General features: G+C 44.0%; 2 protein-coding genes across 4 annotated transcripts in view; both read left to right on the forward strand.

Annotated features, from left to right (window-relative positions):
• L3HYPDH (trans-L-3-hydroxyproline dehydratase) overlaps positions 1-15,311 on the forward strand; it is a 29,120-nt gene extending 13,809 nt beyond the window's left edge. Inside the window, exons 5-7 of one of the 3 annotated variants that reach the window (XM_017961207.3) lie at positions 11,684-11,830; positions 14,480-14,560; positions 14,926-15,311. In XM_017961207.3, coding sequence (XP_017816696.1) covers positions 11,684-11,830; positions 14,480-14,560; positions 14,926-15,072 — 375 coding nt within the window. In that variant the 3' untranslated portion in view covers positions 15,073-15,311. Of the gene's footprint in view, positions 1-9,463; positions 9,768-11,683; positions 11,831-14,479; positions 14,561-14,925 lie in introns of those variants that run through there. The other 2 variants (XR_649781.4, XM_017961208.3) reach the window with 2 other exon arrangements.
• GPR135 (G protein-coupled receptor 135) lies at positions 1,422-8,692 on the forward strand. The gene has a single exon (XM_017961206.3). The coding sequence runs from the start codon at positions 5,527-5,529 to the stop codon at positions 7,024-7,026; it is 1,500 nt and encodes a 499-aa protein (XP_017816695.1). The 5' UTR covers positions 1,422-5,526; the 3' UTR covers positions 7,027-8,692.
• Positions 15,312-22,182: the final 6,871 nt, after the last annotated feature.

Here is a 22,182-nt window from a genome sequence, read left to right on the forward strand (position 1 = left end):
GCTATTCAACTATTGCAATCTGGCTTCTACTTTAGAAACTTTACCTAATTGCCAGGTCTAATGGTTTGTGCAATCCATGGTGGCCCCCACTGCTTGCTCCCTGTAGGCAGGTGTGGTCCATTTTAGAACAGGCAACTCTAGTCCCTTGGTGCTGAGCTCACCCACAGAAGCACTCAGTTAGGCTTATGAGGTTGGTACCCAGTCCCCTTAGTGCCCACCAAAGTGTTGCAATTGTATGGGCCCAGGCCCATCTCCTCTTCATCATGAACTCACAATGCGCTTTGCTCCCAGTCCTCCAGACTCAATAAGAGTTAGGTCACCCTTCTCTTCAATCCTGAAAGCCACAAATTCTGTACCCCTCTTTAGGACACTGTTCTTCATACTTCAATGTGCATGTGCATCACCTGGGAATCTTAGAGTCTCATTCATCAGACACAAGGTGGGGCATTTCTAACAAGCTCTCAGGCGATGCTAATGTTGCTGGTTGGAGTACTGTGAGTAGCCAACTTTTGGACGAGCCTATCTTAATTACCTGTTTGGGTAATCCTGGCTGGCAACTTCTCCTCTAAGCTCTGAAACAGATGAAAAGCCTGTTAGCTCTCCACCTGGAGGTAAAGGATAGCGCTGACCAGAAGATCACAAATATGTTCCTCATAAGCGGCTGGGAAAATTGCCTTACCTTCTTTTCTGAAAATCAAAAACATAAAACAGCTGATTTATCAATAGACCAATGTGCGTCATTAACTACATCATTTACCTGCCTAGCTTTGCTTTCTTTATCTGCTTCTTAACTTTTAGTACTCCCTAGCATTCCATCCATGGTGCTTTTCTTTCTTCCCTGACTACTCTGTCCTTAAATTGTCACACTCATTCCCATGGTTTTCCCTCTTGTAGAGAGACTAACCACATCCGCATCCCTAATTTCTGAGGTCTAAGACCATACTGTAGATTCAGTACTTAGGGGACAACCAAGATCATTTTCCCCCTAGATTGTGGCCCTTTTCCCATATTCCCTAACTTGATTAATGGCACCGCCATCCACCAAGCTAGGGACTTGGGATTGACCCTTGGCTCCTATTCACAATCTTTGTCCTCTTTGTTGATGCTCCTGAGGTGGATAGCTGTGGGTTTCTCCGGCCATCATGCCTTTCCCCTTCTTTTACCTCCCCCCCCCGCTTTTTTTTTTTTTTTTTAGTTGGAGTCTCACTTTGTTGCCAGGGTGGGAGTGCAGTGGCACAATCTCGGCTCACTGCAACCTCCGCTTCCCGGGTTCAAGCGATTCTCCTTCCTCAGCCTCCTGAGTAGCTGGGATTACAGGTGCCTGCCACTACGTCCAGCTAATGCTTTTGTATTTTTAGTAGAGACGTGGTTTTACCATGTTGCCCAGCTGGTCTTGAACTCCTGGCCTTGTGATTCGCCCACCTTGGCCTCCCAAAGTGCTGGGATTACAGGTGTGAGCCACCACGCCTGGCCTCCACTTCTTTTATCAACAACATTCTCCTTTTTCTTTGGGAAACTACCTGCATGTAGTCTTGCTAGGACTGCCAGGAAACTGGTACACCAGTCAGACTTTCTCCCCCAGACCTGAGATCTTGAGAAATGACATCAGGTCTGAAAACTGAAGCTGATATATTCCAGTGGTGGCCTAAAGAGATCACTCCCATCAGTTTCTGCTCTTCCTACCCACAGGACTGCTCTGACTTTTCTTCTTGGAGCTGCTGTTAGACTGTCCTTTTGTAAATGGAACTTCCTCTGTCCTTTCAGTGAATTCCTATATTGCTTATGTGAACCAGTGTCCTCACTGTGTTACTTACACCCAGAGAATCCTAATCCATATACTACCTGCCCTAATCTGTACATAACATCTCCTTCTTCACTGCAAAGGTCCACTTCAGACTCTCATTTTTCACCTGGACTATTACAATGCTTCTCCTTAAGTGGTCTCCCAAATTCCAGATTCTCCTCTTACAGTTACTCAAAAAATATTTTTTTGTATGTTGGCATTTGTATAGCAGTTTGTTAGAGTGCTAAGTGCTGGGGATCTCATAAAATAAACAGGCAAGGTTTAGGTCCTCGTATAGTATACAGTGGGAAGGCAGGTAATACTTAGATAATCACACAAAAACGTATAGACCATGGTTATGTACTACAATGGAAAATACAGAGTGCTGTGAAACTAACAGGGGAACTTGGCCCAATACATGGGGAGAGGAGGGTATCAGTCAAGGGAGGCTTCCTCCATGGACTAACCTTAATGCGAAGATGGGGATGCTAGGGAAGGGAGGAGGAAGATGGGAACTTTCCAGGCAGAGGGGATAGCAAGTGCAAACGCCCTAAGATGGAAGGTTTAAGGAAGCCATAAAAGCCGAGTGTGGCAGGAACACAGCAAAAAAGAAGGAAAGTGGTACCGAATGAGACTAGAGAGGAAGCAGGGGTCAAATCATGCAGTGCCTCACAGGAAATATTAAGGATTGGGGTCCTTATTCTAAAATAAATGGGGAAAGCCAATAGGATTTTTTTTTAAGAGACATGGTCTCACTATGTTGCCCAGGCTGGCCTCTTAACTGCTGGGCTCAAATGATCCTCCCTCCTCAGCTTCCTAAGTACCTGGGACTACAGGCACACGCCACTACACTGGCCTGATTAGAGGAGTTTAAATAAGTAAGTGGCATGAAGAATTTTTTTTAAGAGCATTATGCCTATCTGCCTACAATGTAGGGACTGGATGTGGGAAGACCAGTTAGGACAACAGTGACAACAGTAGTCCAAAGAGAGGATGAGAGCCAAGATTCAGGATGGAGGAGGTGAATGGATGCAAAGATAGTCTGAAACTAAAATCCATAGGTCTTGGTTGATGAATTGGATGTGGACTGGTGATAAGGAGGAGGGATTTATCAAGGAAAACTCTTAAGTTTTTGGCTTAAAAGCTAGAAGGATGGTTCTACCATATTCTGAGATACAGAGTATTAAGGACCAAGTTTTTCAGGGGAAGTAAGAAGAGGATCATGCACCCATTTGATACACCACTGGCACATGATGCCAAGTAGCATGGCATGTAGGTTGGGGCCGCAGACATAATTTGAGTAATGAATATATAGATAATCTTTCAAGTCCCGGATGTGAGTGAGATGGGGCTGAGGGGGGAGTCCAGAGGAGCCGAGAACAGGGCTTTGATGAACTCCAGCATGTAAAGGCAGGTGGAAGATGATGAAATGGCAGAGGAGAGGACACTGAGAAAGATGAGGAAGGAAGGAACCAGGAGAGTGCAGTCCTTCTGGTACTTCTGAACCATGCACTTGCTCACAGCCCTCCCTTGTGGTATAGCCCCTCCTCCCCTGATGAAGTTTAGTCTCCAGAGCATGGCCTACAAGGCCCATCATAAGGCGGCCCCAATACACTTTGATCATTTATTTCCTTCTTCACTCCCCATCTCCAATATCCTAGAGTTCAGACACTGATCATTTCAACACTAACCTCAAGACTTTGCACATGCATCAAATGTTCTTCCCCTTTCTTCTTTTTTTAAAAAGTCTAATGTCACCTCTTGTACAAAGTCTTCGTCAGGAAGAGTTAGTTACCTCCAAATAATTTCACTCACATATTTTTAAGACAATATTTAGCACACTGTAATATACTGTGTTGGCCTGTGACTTAAGCTTATTTGGGCTGGGTTTCCTATCTTATTTGTTGTTTTCTAAAACTAAGTACAATCTTAGAAGATTGTGTTTGCTAAATAAATTAATGTATGATAATTATATTTTTGTCTTGATTGACAAAATTAAGATAAAATCAGTCTAGATTAAGCTGGGGTTGACAGATCCCAAGAGGACATTTGGCAATATCTGAAGACATTTTTAGTTGTCACAGCTGGGAGAGGTGCTACTGGCATCTCATAGGTAGGGGCTAGGGATGCTGCTGAACATCCTACAGTGTATAGATGGCCCCTGCAATAAAGAATTATCTGGCCCAAAAAGTCCATGACGCTGAGGCTGAGAAACTCAGTTTTGGTTTGCCACCTTAAATGTTCTTCTATTTCTACTGTAAACTTCCTGTAGGATATTTTTTCTGAATGAAGTAAGCACTCCCAATACTAACACCATTGATGCTAAGACCTACAAATGTACTAGTCATTCTGTAGAGCAGTGTTTCTCAAATTTGTGCATCAGAATCACTGGGAGGGCTTGTTAAAACATAGGTGCCTGGGCCCCACCACAGGAGTTTCAGTAGATCAGGGGTATCCTATGCACTGTAGGCCTGATAATATGTATCTCTCAAGGTTTCCAGGGGATGTTGATGCTGCTGGTCCAATGTCCATACTCTGAACCACTGCTTTAGAGAAGAGCCTAGGGTTAGTTAACCTGAAGGTTTATCACACTTTTCCCATTACGGGCCATGCCCAGAAACTTGAGATGCAACTTCCCCGGGTAGCCCTGCCTTTCTTTTCCCTGTATCTCCCAGCCAGATACCTGGAGCTGCATCTGTGATGATTGCCAGGCTGGCAGCATCTTAGACTCAAAACACACCCCATTCCTGAGAACAGATGACGGCTGCTAGCAGGGCAAGGCACCAATCCCTTTCCCTCCATTTATCAGCCAGTAGGGGCCTGAGGTCCAGGCCCATGGAAATGAAGTAACATGTAAAGAAGATGCATATCCTAGCTCCTCAGAGCACCTGTATCAGAATCACCTAGAGGGTTTAGAGTCATGGGCCCATCCTCAGTAATTCTGTCAGCCAGGGAATCTGCATTTTATGAAGCTCTTGACATCAGTGGTTCTCAAAGTGTGGTCCTGGAACCAGCATCATCATCATCATCGGCGAGTCCGTTAGAGATACAAATTCTTGGGCACTTCCCCAGACTTATCCAAAACACTGGGGTTGAGACCTTGTCACTTGTATTTTAACACACCCTCTATGTGAATTTTCTGTTAGCTCAAGTTTGAGAATTATTGGTTTAAATTAGTCGACTTCTCAAGTTGAAGATGTCTGGATGTAGACTTCTGGATTTTTCTTTCACTTCACGTTCTAGATTCCTTTCCCACCTGTATATACCAAAAGCACCCACAGGAAGCAAAGCACCCCCCACCCGCTCCCCAAAAGGCCTGCCTGTAGAACATTTGTACCCTACAAAAGAGAGCAAGAGTGAACTTTCGCTGAATGTGGTCATTGGTTTGCATGCCACTCGCGCTTTATCTGGCCGGACAGTGGTCTCTGAGGAGGTAGACCTGGCACTCTCGGAAACGCGAAGCCCCCGGCCGGTAACCTCCGGAGGGGCAGTGTCATGGGCCGGCTTCGCAGCGGGTACTGGGTTGGCGTCCCGCCCCGCGCTCCTGCGTAGACACGCGGTTCCCTCGGCAACGCTCTGAACCCACGTCAAAGGCTCCGCCGGGTCCCCAGAGACCGCCACCCCTCCGGCCGAGCCCAGCTCCCCGCAGCGGCCGCTAGCCCCCGGCCCTGAACCACCCCTCCGACCTAGCGGCCGCCGCCCCCGCTGCGGGATGACCAGATCCGCGGCCGCCACTGGGCCCCATGGAGGAGCCGCCGCCGCCACCGGCCCGCTCACCAGCGAGCATGGCCTTACTGGGCAGCCCGCACCCCGGCGCCCCCTCCGCGGCCGGCCCGCCTGGCGGGACTTCCTCCGCGGCCACGGCAGCGGTGGTCTCCTTCAGCACCGTGGCGACCGCGGCGGCCGCGGCGCTGGGGAACCTGAGCGACGCAAGCGGAGGCGGCACAGCTGCCGCTCCCGGTGGCGGCGGCCTTGGCGGGTCCGGGGCAGCGCGGGAGGCGGGGGCGGCGGTGAGGCAGCTCCTGAGCTCGGAGGCGGCGCCGCTGCTGTCGCACGGAGCTGCGGTGGCGGCCCAGGCGCTAGTCCTCTTGCTCATCTTCCTGCTGTCTAGCCTGGGCAACTGCGCGGTGATGGGGGTGATCGTGAAGCACCGGCAGCTCCGCACCGTCACCAACGCCTTCATCCTGTCGCTGTCCCTATCGGATCTGCTCACGGCGCTGCTCTGCCTGCCCGCTGCCTTCCTGGACCTCTTTACGCCTCCCGGGGGCTCGGCGCCTGCCGCCGCCGCGGGGCCCTGGCGCGGCTTCTGCGCCGCCAGCCGCTTCTTCAGCTCGTGCTTCGGCATCGTGTCCACGCTCAGCGTGGCGCTCATCTCGTTGGACCGCTACTGCGCCATCGTGCGGCCGCCGCGGGAGAAGATCGGCCGCCACCGCGCTCTGCAGCTGCTGGCGGGCGCCTGGCTGGCGGCCCTGGGCTTCTCCTTGCCCTGGGAGCTGCTTGGGGCGCCCCGGGAACTCGCGGCGGCGCAGAGCTTCCACAGCTGCCTCTACCGGACCTCTCCGGATCCCGCGCAGCTGGGCGCGGCCTTCAGCGTGGGGCTGGTGGTGGCTTGCTATCTGCTGCCCTTCCTGCTCATGTGCTTCTGCCACTACCACATCTGCAAGACCGTGCGCCTGTCGGACGTGCGCGTGCGGCCCGTGAACACCTACGCGCGCGTGCTGCGCTTCTTCAGTGAGGTGCGCACGGCCACCACCGTGCTCATCATGATCGTCTTAGTCATCTGCTGCTGGGGGCCCTACTGCTTCCTGGTGCTGCTGGCAGCCGCCCGGCAGGCCCAGACAGTGCAGGCCCCCTCGCTCCTCAACGTGGTGGCGGTCTGGCTGACCTGGGCCAATGGGGCCATCAACCCTGTCATCTACGCCATCCGCAATCCCAACATTTCGATGCTCCTAGGGCGCAACCGCGAGGAGGGCTACCGGACTAGGAATGTGGACGCTTTCCTGCCTAGCCAGGGCCCGGCTCTGCAAGCCAGAAGCCGCAATCGCCTTCGAAACCGCTATGCCAACCGGCTGGGGGCCTGCAGCAGGGTGTCCTCTTCCAACCCGGCCAGTGGAGTGGGAGGGGACATGGCCATGTGGGCCCGCAAAAATCCGGTTGTACTTTTCTGCCGAGAGGGTCCACCAGAGCCTGTGACGGCAGCGACCAAACAGCCTAAATCCGAAACTGGGGATACCAGCCTCTAAGACGGTTGGGATGGCCAGCTTATGAAGGCAAATTTCCACTCGCATTATTTAATGACGGATGATTCTGGGGGAGAGTCGTGGATTTCATAAAACCAAACATTTAAAGCTGGAGACGGGGGAGGCTTACCACTTTCCCCAAACAACATAAAAAACAATGTCCCTTCTTCAAAAGTGCCAAAAGGAATGTAAAATGCAAAAATTAAAACAATCTTAAACCACATAACCAAGCATTGTGAACTGTAAGTGCCAAAAATGACAAAAATAACATTCACTATAACTGAAAAGCTCATATTACAGGACCACACTGTGAAACAAACAAAACATTGAATGCAGCTAGTATTGTTCAACTACATAGAATTTCAGGAATGAATGGAGACCCTCAGAGCTGCTTGAAAGCCCCTCTAAATCGCTAGCATCCAACAAAACTGTAGTTTCTAGAGCTTGCACCTCTGACATGCCTTGGGTGGTTAGATTGCAAGTGGAAAAGTCTTATCCTTACACACATTGGTGGACTTCCTCACCCCACCCCCAATAACCTTTGTGGAAAATTGTTAATTCATTTAACCCATTTAAAATCATTTTAGGATTTTGAAAAAGTGGTTATTATTAGATAAAATTCAACCATCTGAAGGACAAGTAGAAGTATGAGCATAAATGTGTTTTAAAAATGTTTTCCAATATTATATGTAAAAATTAACATTCCTTCCACCCGCATCATCTCTCCAAAATGATCTTCCTTGGAAAGCTTTGAGGCTTTATCCTTACTCTAACATGCTACTTTTATTTCCGATAAATTTTGGGATGCTGCTCAGAAGTCTTTTGAGGTAAATTTGATTTTTGGATATAGCCAAAAATGTAATTTGAAGTCAAGTTGATTGAATAAGGTGAGTCATGCCACTTCATTTAAATTATTATTATTTTTTTAAATGAGACCTCTATAAAGCCACAAGGTTGGGTTTCCTATGTGGCTTTTAGCTAACTGAAAATGATTCCAAAGAGAAATTCTGTAACTATTTTGAGAAGCAGCCTCTTGGAATTAGCATAGACTTTTCCAAGAAGATCATACTCTTCTACATTTAGAAATTTGGTGTATTTTGTGTTTTTTAAAATAGCTGATGGTTGCTTTATAGCTATGACTTGTCGAAGATAATGTAGTATTAAAGGGAGAATAGGTGTGGGACTATATGTAACAGGGTATTAAAAACACAGGCATAAAGTTGGAGAAGAACTTCAAGCAAACTGAAAATATCTTTAGAAATATGCAAATCAAAGATGCTTTTTAAATTTCTATCCTAGCAAAAAAGATGGTTTTACAATAATTCAAAAACATAATTCAGAATTTGTGTAGGTGAACTTTCTAATGTTAAATACAACTATACACAGGATCATTTACTCAGAATTTTTAAAAATGTTATTTTTCCCTCTTTCTTTCCCTCCATCCTGCCCCTCTTTTCTTCAATATTTCATAGCCTTAATTGAACAAGTTATTTACAGTAGATGTGAAAAGACATTAGCTGTCGTATGAAGATTTCAATGTGAAATAGCCAGCATTTTCTTCCTGTAAAGTATTTAAATATGTTTTTAAGTATTTCTTTGTTTGACAGGTGGGTGCATGTCATTATTTTGTAATCAAAGGTGGAAATATATGATTCATGTCACAGCTAAAGATGTTTTAATTTTTTCTGCTTCTCAGTGTATCATCACAAATCAGAAGTTTGTAAATTGTGTATATTTTGCTACACTCGATGTAGTACAAAGTAGATGAGATAATCTCTCCCCTCTAGCCCTTATTTTATAAAGCACATACAGACTTCATGCAGCTGTACTAACAAAAACAGGTATCTGTAGTATTTGCCTGTGAAAGGCAAAAAATTGTGTATTTTTTGGCACCGAGTCACTTTTGGGATTTGGAGAGAAATGATAAAGTCTTCCAATTATAAAAGATATCATAGAATAGGAAGTACAGTTGTGAATAAAGGGCAGAGAGAGATCTTAGAGTAAGGAGGTGAACGTGTTGCAAATTAGTGTGTTGCCTGGGAAGAAGAATTGAAGGAAGGCATTGAAAAAGAAATGTGATATAGAAAAAACCTACCTGGTGAGTGAAGGAAAAATCTGAGAGATTGGAAGTGACAAGGTGATGGCAGGAAGAACTTTAAGGAAGAAAAGGAATTCCAGCCCTACCTCTTCAGTGGCAGGAAGTTTTAGGAAAAGCATGGCTTGTGAAAGAGACCATTCTGTTAGTGGCTCTGAGAGTCATGGTAGGCAAGAATTAGAGGGGAAAAAGAGAAAGTTGTTCATAAATTACTGAACAATTTACAATGCTCTAAATTGTTTGTTTTTAATCCAAGGCTATCCAACTATTTAGTGGTAGAACTAGGATTTGAACTGCAGTCCATTTGGCCTCAGAACCCCATGTTTTTTCTCTGTATTCCCACAGAAGTCTACAAGTAAGGAAATCAAGAATAATCACTTATGGTACTGTCATCATTATCATCATCATGATCATCATCTACCATTTTTGTTTCGTACTTTATATAAGGGCAACTTCCTGGGAGCTAAGGCTACTAAAAGGTAGAAGCCACAGTACTCATCTGCAGAGGGCTTACAGCCTCAGCAAGGACCTTGTGGCTTTGTAACAACAATCAGCCATAACAAGTTTACTTGTGGAGAAGAAAAGGTGTAGCATTTTCAGAAGAGGCTATCAAAGAAAAGAGATGAACTTGGAAGCAAGAGATATGCAGGTATAAGTCAGCCACCCATTTGACCCAGTGTAAATACTTACACAATCAATACCTCAAAAGGTGAAGAAAGAATGATTCTCAAAATAATTTAAGAGTTTGACCTTTCCATCTGCTTACTATGAGTATGCAATTATAGTGACTTCGTGGGAAAAGGAGAAAGAAAAGCTATGAAATAATGGAATGGATTAAATATTGAGTACTATGTAAAGGCCAGAATGTAATCCTTCATGTCTCATTCTGCTTCCCGTTTGGGTATTTCATTTGGGAGGAAATAATGCAGCAACAGGTAATACTCTGTATAGTAGGTGCATTAGCTTATTTAATCCTCAGAGCAATCTTATGAAGACATACTATATTATCACTCTCCCCATTTTACAGATGAGAAAACCAAGGCACAGAGGTGTTATGTGATCACACAGCTAGTAAGTGCTAAACATGAGATTTGCACCTGGCAGATTGGTGCCAGAAGTCGTCTCTTAACTGCTATACTGTACTGCCTCTGTCTTTTGAAAAAGACAATGAGAAACCTGGGAAAGTGCCAAGGAAGATAAAGACAACTATCAAAGGGATAGGAAAACAGCATAACATTTAAAAGAAAAGATTTTGTTTTTGATTTGGAAAACAACTATATGTGTGTGTTTTAAAAAAAATACATATGAAGAGTTTCTGAGCAGTTGTTTTCTGGAAAAATTCCACTCAAGATGACCCCAGTCATCCAACTTCCCCATTCCTGCTCCAGCACATCTGAACACCGTTGGAGAAAAATTACAGAATCAGATCAATTAGTACCCACTGCACTTAGAATCCATAGCCTTGCCTGCCCCTTCCACCCTGCTGGCAATCTCAGCATTTTCACATGTCAGCTCACTCCTTCTGCCCCCTTTTGTGACCCTTCAAACTTTCTCCACTCAAACATTTAACCAACCCTAACCTCTTGGAATGTGACTTTTGTTGCTACTTCTCCATGAAAATAGAAGCCATCAGATACACATTTCTTCATATTTTAGCCACTGAACCTAACTAAACTAGATTTGTACTAGTTCTCAGCTATGTTTTCCAGTTATAATGAAGCTGGTCTTTTCTCCAGCCTCGGAAATCTCATGCTATCTATTATTTCTGTTCCCTGGTATCCTTAGCCTTCCCACTGAACCATATCCCTGCCATAAGCACTTAAGCATGCCCTAATCTCTCACTTGAGAAGAAAAATTCCCATTCTTCCCTCCTTTTCTCTCCCTCAGTTCCTTTCCGTCAGCTAACCCATCAAAAGAATTGCCTGTACTTTTACAATTGATCTAAATTCTAGTCTACACTTTTAGTGGTATAAGAAAGAAAGTAATTATTTTTCTGCAACTCAGTATCTTACTCTGCCAATGCACTGGTGAACTAAGTCCTCAATTGTCATCCATTCACCCTGGCATCTGCCAAGGCATCCATCAGTCTGTCTCTGGCCTTATATCCATGGCTTGCTGAGTAATTATTTCCCACTTAAGTCCAAGAGGACCCAGCTCAAATGAGCCCCTCTCTAAACACAAAAAAATCATGACTCCACCTCAGAACCATAGAGGGCTGTGACCACACCCATTAGGAGGTCACAGGCTGCTTTTAAAAATTTTTTCAGATATTTTTGATTTTTGATATATTTTGATATTGTTGGGTCAATAAATCAAAATTATACATAAAACATGCATTGGAAGTTCCACTTCTGGAATGGCAATGAAGAGCTCTGTGGATCCCAATTAAAAAAGTGTAACTGGTGAACATTAGTTGCAAGACAATCATTTTAAATCTTTTTAAATTGTCCTAATGGCATATAGAAAATGGAGAAACATTAATTAAGAAAATCTACTAAAACTCAGTAAGAATAGTGAGTCTGTGGCATTTGGATTATAACCCACTCACTCTCTCCCTATTGCCAGCTCAGTATGACAGAGACTCCATTCCAAGTGGAAAAAAGCACAAGGCTCCCTTCTCTGAGATCCCAGGACTATCTTATTCTCCTCAGAGGAGCAGGTTACAAGAACTTCACATCTCTCAGGCTACATGTTGCAGAGGTTAAATTCCAGGTGAGTGCAGCCAAGAAGTTGGGGGTTGTCTTCTTCTACCTAACTCCCACTCATAGAGCAAATGCTTTACTAGGGTGTGGCATGCTGGGAATACTGGGGCCATGATTATTCTCAAAGAAGCTCATTTGTAGGACTGAGACTTCATGCTTGAACAGGCAAACTGAGAAGACCAGATGTTATGACCCCCCACCCAATGCTCTACTTTTGGAGCAACCATTCCAAAAGAAGCAGGCCACCATCCCTGCCCCCACAGTTCAGAGCCATGACTCAGAGAGTTTGCCTAGGAGTAGAGACAGGCCTTTAAACAGACGGCCCTGAAGCTCTCTCCAAGGGAACTAATTTTATTTAAAACAAAGTGTGAAGAAGTTCAAGTCTATGGACATTCTCAAAAACAGTGGAGTTTTGGTGGTAATTAAGAGGAGGCTAGAAACTTCATGAGAGATAGAAGCTAAACCATAGGCAGCTAGTTTACCAGAGAGAACCCAGAAAAGAGACAGCTAAAAAGAGCTCTCTTGAGGTCTAAACTAACCTCAAAAACTACCCCTGCAATTGGATCAGACCGTGAAGCAATTTATGCCCTATAACATTGTCAAAACCAATAAGGCAATTAGCAAATAATTGGTGACTCCTAACATCTAGAAGTGATCAGGAAAAGAGACAAACAGAGCCCTACTAAAGCCACTGTTCTCCAAGGGTGACTGTAGGCGTACCCAAGGCTGTGTTCTCTGAGGAACAACACCAGAGGCTTCACAACACCGAGCAAAAAGACTACCCCAAAATAGTCCAGTAACTAAACAAATAAATAAACAAACAAACAGACAACAGTAATAAGCCCCACAGAAGGAGGAGTAGAAACCTGTATCTGGAGCTGCTACAGAGTTGCTCCATGAACGTTTTTCTTAGCTGTCTTTTTCCCTGGTTCTCTCTATTGAAAGCATCCAGTTTGCAACCACAGGAACTATAAATATATGAGACATGCACAGAAATAGGAAAATATGAACCATACCTAGGAAAAAAAAAGCAGGCAACAGAAGAAACTGTCCATGAGAGGGATCAGATAGCAAATTTAACAAACTCTTTAAAGTAGGCATTATGAATGTGTTCAAAGAATTTTTTTAACTATGCTTAAAGAAGTAAAAGAAAGCATGTTGAAAATGTCTCATCAATAGAGATTAGTAAAGAAGATAGAATTTATAAAAAAAGAAACATGGAAATCCTTGAGTTGAAAATTGCAATAACTAAAATTAAAACTTAACTGCAGGGACTAAACAGTAAATTTGAACTGGCAGAAGAAAGAATTAGCAAACTTGAATATAGTTCAATAGAGATTATGTAAGCTGAACAACAGAGAGGAAAAAATGCAGAAAAAATGAATACAGTCTCAAAGACCTTTGGGAGACCATTAAGTACATTAACATATGTGTAATGTGACTACCAAAAAAAGAGAGAGAAAAAAGAGCAGAAAAAGTATTTGAAGAAATAATGGTTGAAAACTTTCCAAATTTGAATCTTAAAGGAATTAATCTACATACATCCAAGAAACTCAAGAAAATCCCAAGTAAGACAAACACAAAGAGACACACACAGCTAGCAAATAGTAAAATAGTAAAAATGCTGAGAGACAAAGGCAAAGGAAAAACCTTGAAAGCAGCAAGAGAAAAACAACCTGTCACACACAAGGGAATCCCGATAAGATTAACAACTGACTTATCAGAAACAGTGGAGGCCAGAAGGTAGAGGGATAACATATTCAAAGTGCTAAAAGAAAAAACTGTCAACCAAGAATCCTATATTTAGCCAAACTATCTTTCAACAAATATACATTAAAAGTCTCTTGCCTACATCTGCCCTATTCACCTTGTCCTCACCTTTCTCAGGCAACCACTTTTTATTATTTTTTTGTTTCTTTATGTAAAAGTAAAGAAAGGCATATTAATTTTCTCCCTCTTGTACACAAAAGTTAGCATACTATATGCACATTGATTTTTTTCATTTAACAATATATCCTGGAAATTGTTACCTATGATATATTCAAAGTTATTATTTTTCTAAATAGCTTCATGGTATTCCACTGCATGGATATATCAAAATATCCAAATATTTGGTAATATCAAAATGTAGCCACCTTCTTTTGATCGACAGGTTATCTCTAATTTTATACTATTGGAAAATGATGCTGCAGTGAAGCAACTTACACATAAAACATTTTGTATGCCTGCAGGTATTTCTATATGGTAGAATCTCATAGGTAGGAGTGATGGTTCAAAGGCTAAATACATTTATAATTTAATACAAATTGCCACATTACCTTCTCTATAAGTTGTACCATTTTTCACTTCCACCATCAAGTTATGAGTGTAATTGTTTCCCTGCAGTTTTGCCAATAGAGTGATTTTAGACTATTTACATTGTGGGTTACAACCAATGGTAAGTCATGAATTTAGTGTAATGGGTTATAACCAACATTTAAAACAAACTGAAGTGGTGTAGGACGGAATAAAACATATCAGATTTCACCACACATAGTTTGATAGTTGTAAAATTCTTTGGTACTCCTCCCTTCAAATGATATAAACTAATTTTTTTTTCCCTTAAGTGTGAGCTGTACTTAGTGACTCATTACTTATTTTTTTTTTTTTAACTCATTAGGGGTTGTCTCAACAAGTCAAGGAAGGAGCAGCCCAAGAATACCATCAGAGATGCAGCTTTCCAGGCCTCCATCCTGGAATTGTAGGTTTCATATTAACATACATTTGCTAGATGACTTGCACCTCCAGGTCTCCACTCTCCATTCCAAGAAAGAGAAAAGGGAGAATAAGGGCTTTTCCCAAAAAGTTTTGCCTTTCTAATGAGGAAGACATGACCTTCCCAGAGATGCCAGATTACATCTTATTGCCAGAACTATATCACATGGCTATCCTCAAGTGTTAGGGAGATGGAAAAATTGAAAGTTTTTAGCAGAGTGCATTTTCTTCCCCCTAAATAGTGTTATGGTGATCACTTTTGATGAACAGAATGTGGTAGAAGTGAAGATGTCTTAAATATTAGGACCAAAAAACGGTATTGACTGTGGCTTTCTTGTTGCTCTTTCTCAGTTCAATTATTCTGGGGAAACTCAACTGCCATGTTGTGAGGACACTCAAGCAGCCCTATGGAGGAGCCCACATGGTGAGGAACGGAGGCCTCTTGCCAACACCCATATGAGTGAGCCATCTTGGAAGCAGCTCCAGCTGACATCTTAATTACAACCCCCTAAGAGACCTGTATCAGAACTACCCAGCTAATCTGCTCCAAGTTTCTGACTTACAGAAGCTTTGAGAGAATAATTGTCTTAAGCTGCTAAATTTGGGGCTAGCTTGTTACACAATAATAATACACATAGTAGAAATAAGTATGGGTTCATAAAACATTTCAGTTATAGATGAGTGTGTGCTAGGTCTCAGTATAAGATGAACCCCTTCTTATAGGTTGCAGTAAAAAACAAAATGGAAAATTCTGCACAAAACGAACCAAGCAACAGTTTTCTACTCTGAGGTCTTGCTGCTGCCTTCCTGAGGTCTACATGGGAATCAAGATACAGGTCCTCTTTGCTTTCAGGTGCCCCAAACTTATTAGTGGCTTATGCAGCCTTCATTGCCCCATCGTTCTCTAGCCAGGCCAGTCACCAAGGGTGGGCAGGAATACACAGGGCACAAAGACACTTCTCAAAGCGCTATCTACATCTAAATTCTCCTTAATTTTTTTTTTTTTTTTGAGACGGAGTCTCGCTCTGTCACCAGGCTGGAGTGCAGTGGTGCGATCTTGGCTCATTGCAATCTCTGCCTCCAGGGTTCAAGTGATTCCCCTGCCTCAGCCTCCCAAGTAGCTGGGGCTACAGGCATGCACCACAAGTCCCAGCTATTTTTTGTATTTTAGTAGAGATAGGGTTTCACCATGTTGGCCAGGATGATGTCAATCTCCTGACCACGTGATCTGCCTGCCTCCGCCTCCCTAAGTGCTGGGATTACAGGCGTGAACCACCGCACCCGGCCTCTCCTTGATTTTCTAAACTCCTCTCATCCAACCTGAAAACATCTTTATCTAGTCTTTAGGATAGTCCTCCTGGCTTTTACAGCTTTGTGTGTTCTCTTGAACTTATTATCTTGATTACAAACCTTCCTATTTAAAGCAGGACCAAAACTTTAACAAACCGAAGACCTCTCTGTTTTTGGCACAGCCTCCTTTAGTTCAGAAAATCCTAAAGGTAAGGGAAGTCCTGTGTGTATAAGGAAATACAGTGGAAAAAGCCTTCAAATAATATTTGAAAATGTTATTCACATATTGTCTTTATTTCAACTCACATTCCTTTCTCATTCCACTTTTATCGGACTCCTACACTCATTGCTTCACTATTAGCTACAGAATTAGCTACAGAATAGGTGACAAATGACCTAAATCCAATGAATACTTCTCAGCCACCTTACTTGACCTTGCCAAACATAAACCACGTGTATTAGTCAGGGTTCCCACAATAGGCTGTCTGCAGTCTGAGGAGCAAGGAGAGCCAGTCCAAGTTCCAAAAATGAAGAATTTGGAGTCCAATGTTCAAGGGCAGGAAGCATCCAGCATAGGAGAAAGATGCAGGGTGGGATGCTAGGCCAGTCTGTCTTTTCACATTTTTCAGCTGATTCTATTGTGCCCACCCAGATTAGGGGTGTGTCTCCCTTTCCCAGCCCACTGACTCAAACGTTAATCTCCTTTGGCAGCACCCTCACAGGCACACCCAGGATCAATACTTTGCATCCTTCAATCCAATCAAGTTGACACTCAGTATTAACCATCACAAGTCACTCCTTGTCAACCATCACTCCTTGTATTAACCATCACTCCTTGTCAACTTGAACCCATACACATATCCTGAGATCATACATAATCTTCAAATAAAGATAATAATAAGGTCATAATTACACCTAACATAATATAATTATCCTTTGTACAACTGGAAATGCACCAATCCCCAACCCAAATGCTATTTCATAAAGTTTACAATACTTAAATGCTGATGTGGAGTCAGTAAATCTTATGTCACATCATGAAGGAGAAAGGAAATAAAATGAAAATATTTTCTTAGTACAAATGTATACATACACACAAACATGTTTTTAACAAAAGAAGGAGGAAATATTCATGACAGTTACAGTCCCTGTTTCTGCAGCTGGTCATGTGTTCGTAGCTGGTATTGATGACTACCTACTTCTACTACCCATTCTGTATTCCCTTTGTCTTCAGCAAGCACTTCGGCAGGTCATGTTTTTTTCCTGTGGAGTGACCCAAACCTTCATTCCTGAAGGGTCTGGGCCATTTGTTGTTCTGCCTGGATTGGGCTGTGGTAGTTTCCCATTGACCTTAATCACAGGGCATGGTAATACTAAGAGAAACTCTAATGGAGCTCATGTATTCCATGCATACTCTTCTTTACCTCCATTGTGGAGTAGTAGACTGACTTTATCTTGATAATCCGCGTCAATCACCCCAGCCAACACTGTAACTCGCTTCTTAGCCTATTGACTTCAAGGTAGGAGGAGCCCAAAGTGTCTAGGTGGCAATCTTAACTTCCAGTTTAATGGAATCATTGTTGTGTCTCCTGGTGGCAATGTTCCTTCTTCTGGAACTAAGACCTATAGGCCAGCAGAATGTAATGTCGTGGGAAAGCTAGTGGATCACTAGGGGGTGATGGTGAGTGGTACCACTTCCACTTCCACCCCTTGATTCCTGAACCTGTGAATCCTGGCTATGAGACAAACAGTACCATATACTGGACGCCGATTCAGAGCATATGTGACTTTCTGGAGAACTTTGCCCCAGCCCTGCGAAGTGTTGTCACCTAGTTGGCATTGTAATTGTGACTTCAAAAGGTCATTCCACCGTTCTATCAATCCAGCTGCTTCAGAATGATGGGCAACATGGTAAGACCAATGAATTCTATAAGCATGAGCCCACTGCCACACTTCTTTAGCCATAAAGGGAGTGCCTTGGTCAGAGACAATGCTGTGTGGAATATCATGATGGTGGATAAGGCATTCCATGAGTCCACGGATGGTAGTCTTGGCAGAAGCATGATGTGCAGGATAGGCAAAAACCCCTATTGGGAGTAAGTGTCTGTTCCAGTGAGGACAAACCTCTGCCCTTTGCATGATGGAAGAGGTCCAGTGTAATCAACCTGCCACCAGGTAGCTGGCTGATCACCCCGAGGAATGGTGCCATATCACAGGCTCAGCATTGGTCTCTGCTGCCGACAAATTGGGCACTCAGCAGGGGCCGTAGCCAGGTCAGCCTTGGTGAGTGGAAGTCCATGTTGCTGAGCCCATGCATAACCACCATCCCTGCCACTATGGCCACTTTGTTCATGAGACCGTTGGGTGATGACAGGGGTGGCTGGGGAAAGAGGCTGAATGGTGTCCACAGAACAGGTCATCCTATCCATTTGATTATTAAAATCCTCCTCTTCTGAGGTCACCCACTGGGGAGCACTCATATGGGATACAAATATTTTAGCAGTTTTACACCACTCAGAGAGGTTCATCCACATACCTCTGCCCCAAATTTTTTTGTTGCCAATTTTCCGATCATGCTTCTTCCAAGTCCCTGACGATCCAGCCAAACCATTGGTTACAGCCCATGAATCAGTATATAATCGCACATCTGGCCATGTCTCCTTCCATGCAAAGTGCATAACCAGGTACAGGTCCCTTCACTGTTGTCCTTCGGATGTCCTAGAAAGGGACTCTAGGTGCTGCAGCTGTCCACTTTTGGGTGGTGCCTGCATATCGTGCAGAGCCATCTGTGAACCCTAGTCTTCTCTTTCCCTGTGAACTGGTCATAGGGAACTCCCCATGAGGCCATCGGTGCAGGCTTGGGGAGAGAAGGCAGGGTGGCAGGAGTGGGGACCATGGGCATTTGAGCCACTTCCTCATGTAAATTACTTGTGCCTTCAGGACCTGCTTGAGCCAGATCATGTATATACCACTTCATTTGATGATGGAATGCTGCTGTGCACAACCCACTTTATGGCTAGATGGGTCAGAAAGCACCCAATTCATGATAGGCAGTTCAGGTCACATGGTGACTTGACTACCCATAGTCAAACGTTCAGTTTCCACCAAAGCCCAGTAACAGGCCAAGAGCTGTCTCTTAAAAGCAGAATAGTTATCTGCAGAAGATGGCAGGGCCTTGCTCCAAAATCCTGGAGGCCTCTGTTGTGATTCATCTATGCAGGCCTGCCAAAGGCTCCAAACAGCATCCCTGTCTGCTACTGACACCTCGAGCACCATTGGATCTGCTGGGTCCAATCGGCCAAGTGGCAGAGCAGCTTGCACAACAGAGTGGACATGTTGCAGAGTCTTCTCCTGGTCTGGACACCACTCAAAACCAGCAGCCTTTCAGGTCACTTGACAAATGGGCTGGAATAACACACCCAAATTAGGAATATGTTGCTTCCAAAATCCAAACAGATGGCCGGGTGCAGTGGCTCATGCCTGTAATCTTAGCACTTTGGGAGGCTGAGGTGGGCAGATCACGGGTGGGCATCCTGGCCAAGATGGTGAAACCCCGTCTCTAAAAAACGTATACAAAAAACGTATACGTATACTAAATGTATACTAAAAAATGTATACAAAAATTAGCTGGGTGTGGTGGTGCATTCCTGCAGTCCAAGCTACTTGGGAGGCTGAGGCAGGAGAATCGCTTGAACCTGGGGGGTGGAGGTTGCAGTGAGCTGAGATCACGCCACTGCATTCCAGCCTGGTGACAGAGTGAGACTCCATCTAAATAAACAAATAAATAAATAAATAAATAAATAAATAAATAAATAAATCCAAATAGGCTCACTAGGTGTTGTGGCTCTTTCTTGGTTTTAGGAGGGGCAAAACACAGCAACTTATCCTTCACCTTGGAAGGAATATCTTGACAGGCCCCACACCACTGGACCCTTAGAAATTTTACTGAAGTAGAAGGTCCCTGAATTTTAGTCGATTTTTTCCCATCCTCTGGCACACAAATGTCTCACCAATAAGTCCAGTGTGTTTGCTACTTCTTGTTCACTGGATCGAATCAGCATAATGTCATTAATGTAATGGACCAGTGTGATATCTTGCAGAAGCAAAAAGCAATCAGGGTCTTTCCAAATAGGATTATGACTCAAAGCCAGAGAGTTGATATACCCCTGAGATAAAATAGTAAAGGTATATTGCTGCCCTTGCCTGCTGAAGGCAAATTGCTTCTAGTGGGCCTTATGGACAGGAATGGAGAAAAAGGCATTTGCCAAGTCTATGGCCGCATACCAGGTACCAGGAGATGTGTTAATTTACTCAAGCAATGAAACCACATCTGGTACAGCAGCTGCAATTGGAGTCACCACTTGGTTAAGCTTACAATAATCCACTGCCATTCCCCAGGATCCATCTGTGTTCTGCACAGAACAAATAGGAGAGTTGAACAGGGATGTTGTAGGAATCACCACCCCTGAGTCTTTCAAGTCCTTGATCGGGGCACTGACCTCTGCAATCCCTCCAGGGGTGTGATATTGTTTTTGATTTACTATTTTTCTAGTAGAGGCAGCTCTAATGGCTTCCATTTGGCCTTTCCTACCATAACAGCCATCACCCTACCAGTCAGGGAGCCAATGTTGGGGTTCTGCCAGCTGCTAAGTATGTCTATTGCAAGTATATATTCTGGCACTGGGGAAATGACCACAGGATGAGTCAGGGGACCCACTGAACTCACTGTAAGTCACACCTGAGCTAAAACTCCATTAATTACCTGACCTCATAAGCCTCTAATTTAACTAGAGGACAACAATGATGTTTTGGGTCCCCTGGAATCAACGTCAGCTCAGAGTCAGTGTCCAATAGTCCCCAAAATGTCTGATCATTTCCCTTTCCCCAGTGCACAGTTACCCTGGTAAAAGGCTACAGGTCTCCTTGGGGAAGGATGGGAGAAAGATTCATGGCATAAATTGTTGGTAATGTAGTGAGGTCCTTCCTCAAGGGGACCTGTCCTCCCTTCATTCAAGTGGTTCTGGGTCTGTAAACTATCTCAAGTTTGGAAATTGATTGAGGGGCTGGGATTATCTGTTTTTATAATTCAAATTAGTTTTTTGTCCATTCGACCTAGAAGTTTTCTGCTTATATAAATTAAGTAAGAATGCAGTAGGCTTCCTATTAATTTCACTTCTAGGAACACAGTGATTAATTAGCCAATGCCAGAGCTCTATACAAGTCAGACTATTCTGATTGCTGCTTTGCCTCTGCTGTCCATTATGGTAGCTATGCCTACCTTGTTTTTGATGGTTGAGTGCCACAACTTGGACCCTGCCACCTTGGGATCCAATTATTCCCATTGAATTTAAATTTTTTAGTTGAGTGACTGCAGTTCCCACTGTTAGATCTGACATACAGAGAAGAGCAATTACAGGGTTCTTCAAAGATGCAAGTGCTGCCCTCACAAATCTATTTTGCAAGGCATTGGTCAAGGGTATATATTCTGGACCCTACCAGCTGGGATGCGTAGGTCTAAAGTGACTAATCCACTCCACCATCCCAATCCCCCTAAGCCTTTGGATCCCTTCCTCTACATTAAACCAAGGGAGATTAGGCATTTCCAGCTTGCTCACAGTGGGCCATCTTTTAATCCATATTTCAGCTAATCAAGCAAATAAACTATTAGAACCTTTTTTAACTCCCTGAGCTGCAACTTTCAATGCAGAGTTCCTACTTAGTGGGCCCAAATCAATAAATTCAGCCAAATCCAACTCTATGTTCCTTCCACCATTATCCCACACCCTTAATATCCATTTCCATGCCTGTTCTCTAGATATCTGTTTATATAAATTAGAAAACTCAAGTGCTCCTTTTTGACTGTAGCGTACCTCCTCATAGGTCATACTCTCAACCTCACCTCTAGGGGCCCACCAGGACTTTAGTCTAGTTATAGGTCTAGAAGCAAACAGGGGTGTTAGGGGTGGCTCCTGAAGAGAATCAACCTTATCTTGCCTGACAACTGCCTCAGGGGAGGCCATTACTGTTGCCGGATCAGCGCAACAGTGGATCCTGAGGCAGCACAGAGTTTATCTCCTCAGACAAAGATGGAAAGGCTGATGGCAGCAAGGGTCGAGGAGTGCATGTTGCCATGCCACTACTGGGGATATTTCTTCTGGCAAGAAAGGTTCATCAGAGTTTACAAACTCAGTGTCCCCAGCTTCATCAGGGTCTTCCCACATGTCCCCATTCCGAGTTGCAGGGTTTCATTCTTTTCCAATCAATGCCCTCACTTTAACAGTAGACACCTGGAGAGACTGTGCAGGCACCTTTTGTTGT

The sequence above is a fragment of the Papio anubis genome, chromosome 7, assembly GCF_008728515.1.
Source record: "Papio anubis isolate 15944 chromosome 7, Panubis1.0, whole genome shotgun sequence".
In the NCBI taxonomy this organism is placed as follows: Eukaryota; Metazoa; Chordata; class Mammalia; order Primates; family Cercopithecidae; genus Papio; species Papio anubis.

Bases quoted from the DNA above. Each gene is read 5' to 3' on its own strand.
- GPR135 (XM_017961206.3), top strand. From the start codon at position 5,527: ATGGAGGAGCCGCCGCCGCCACCGGCCCGCTCACCAGCGAGCATGGCC.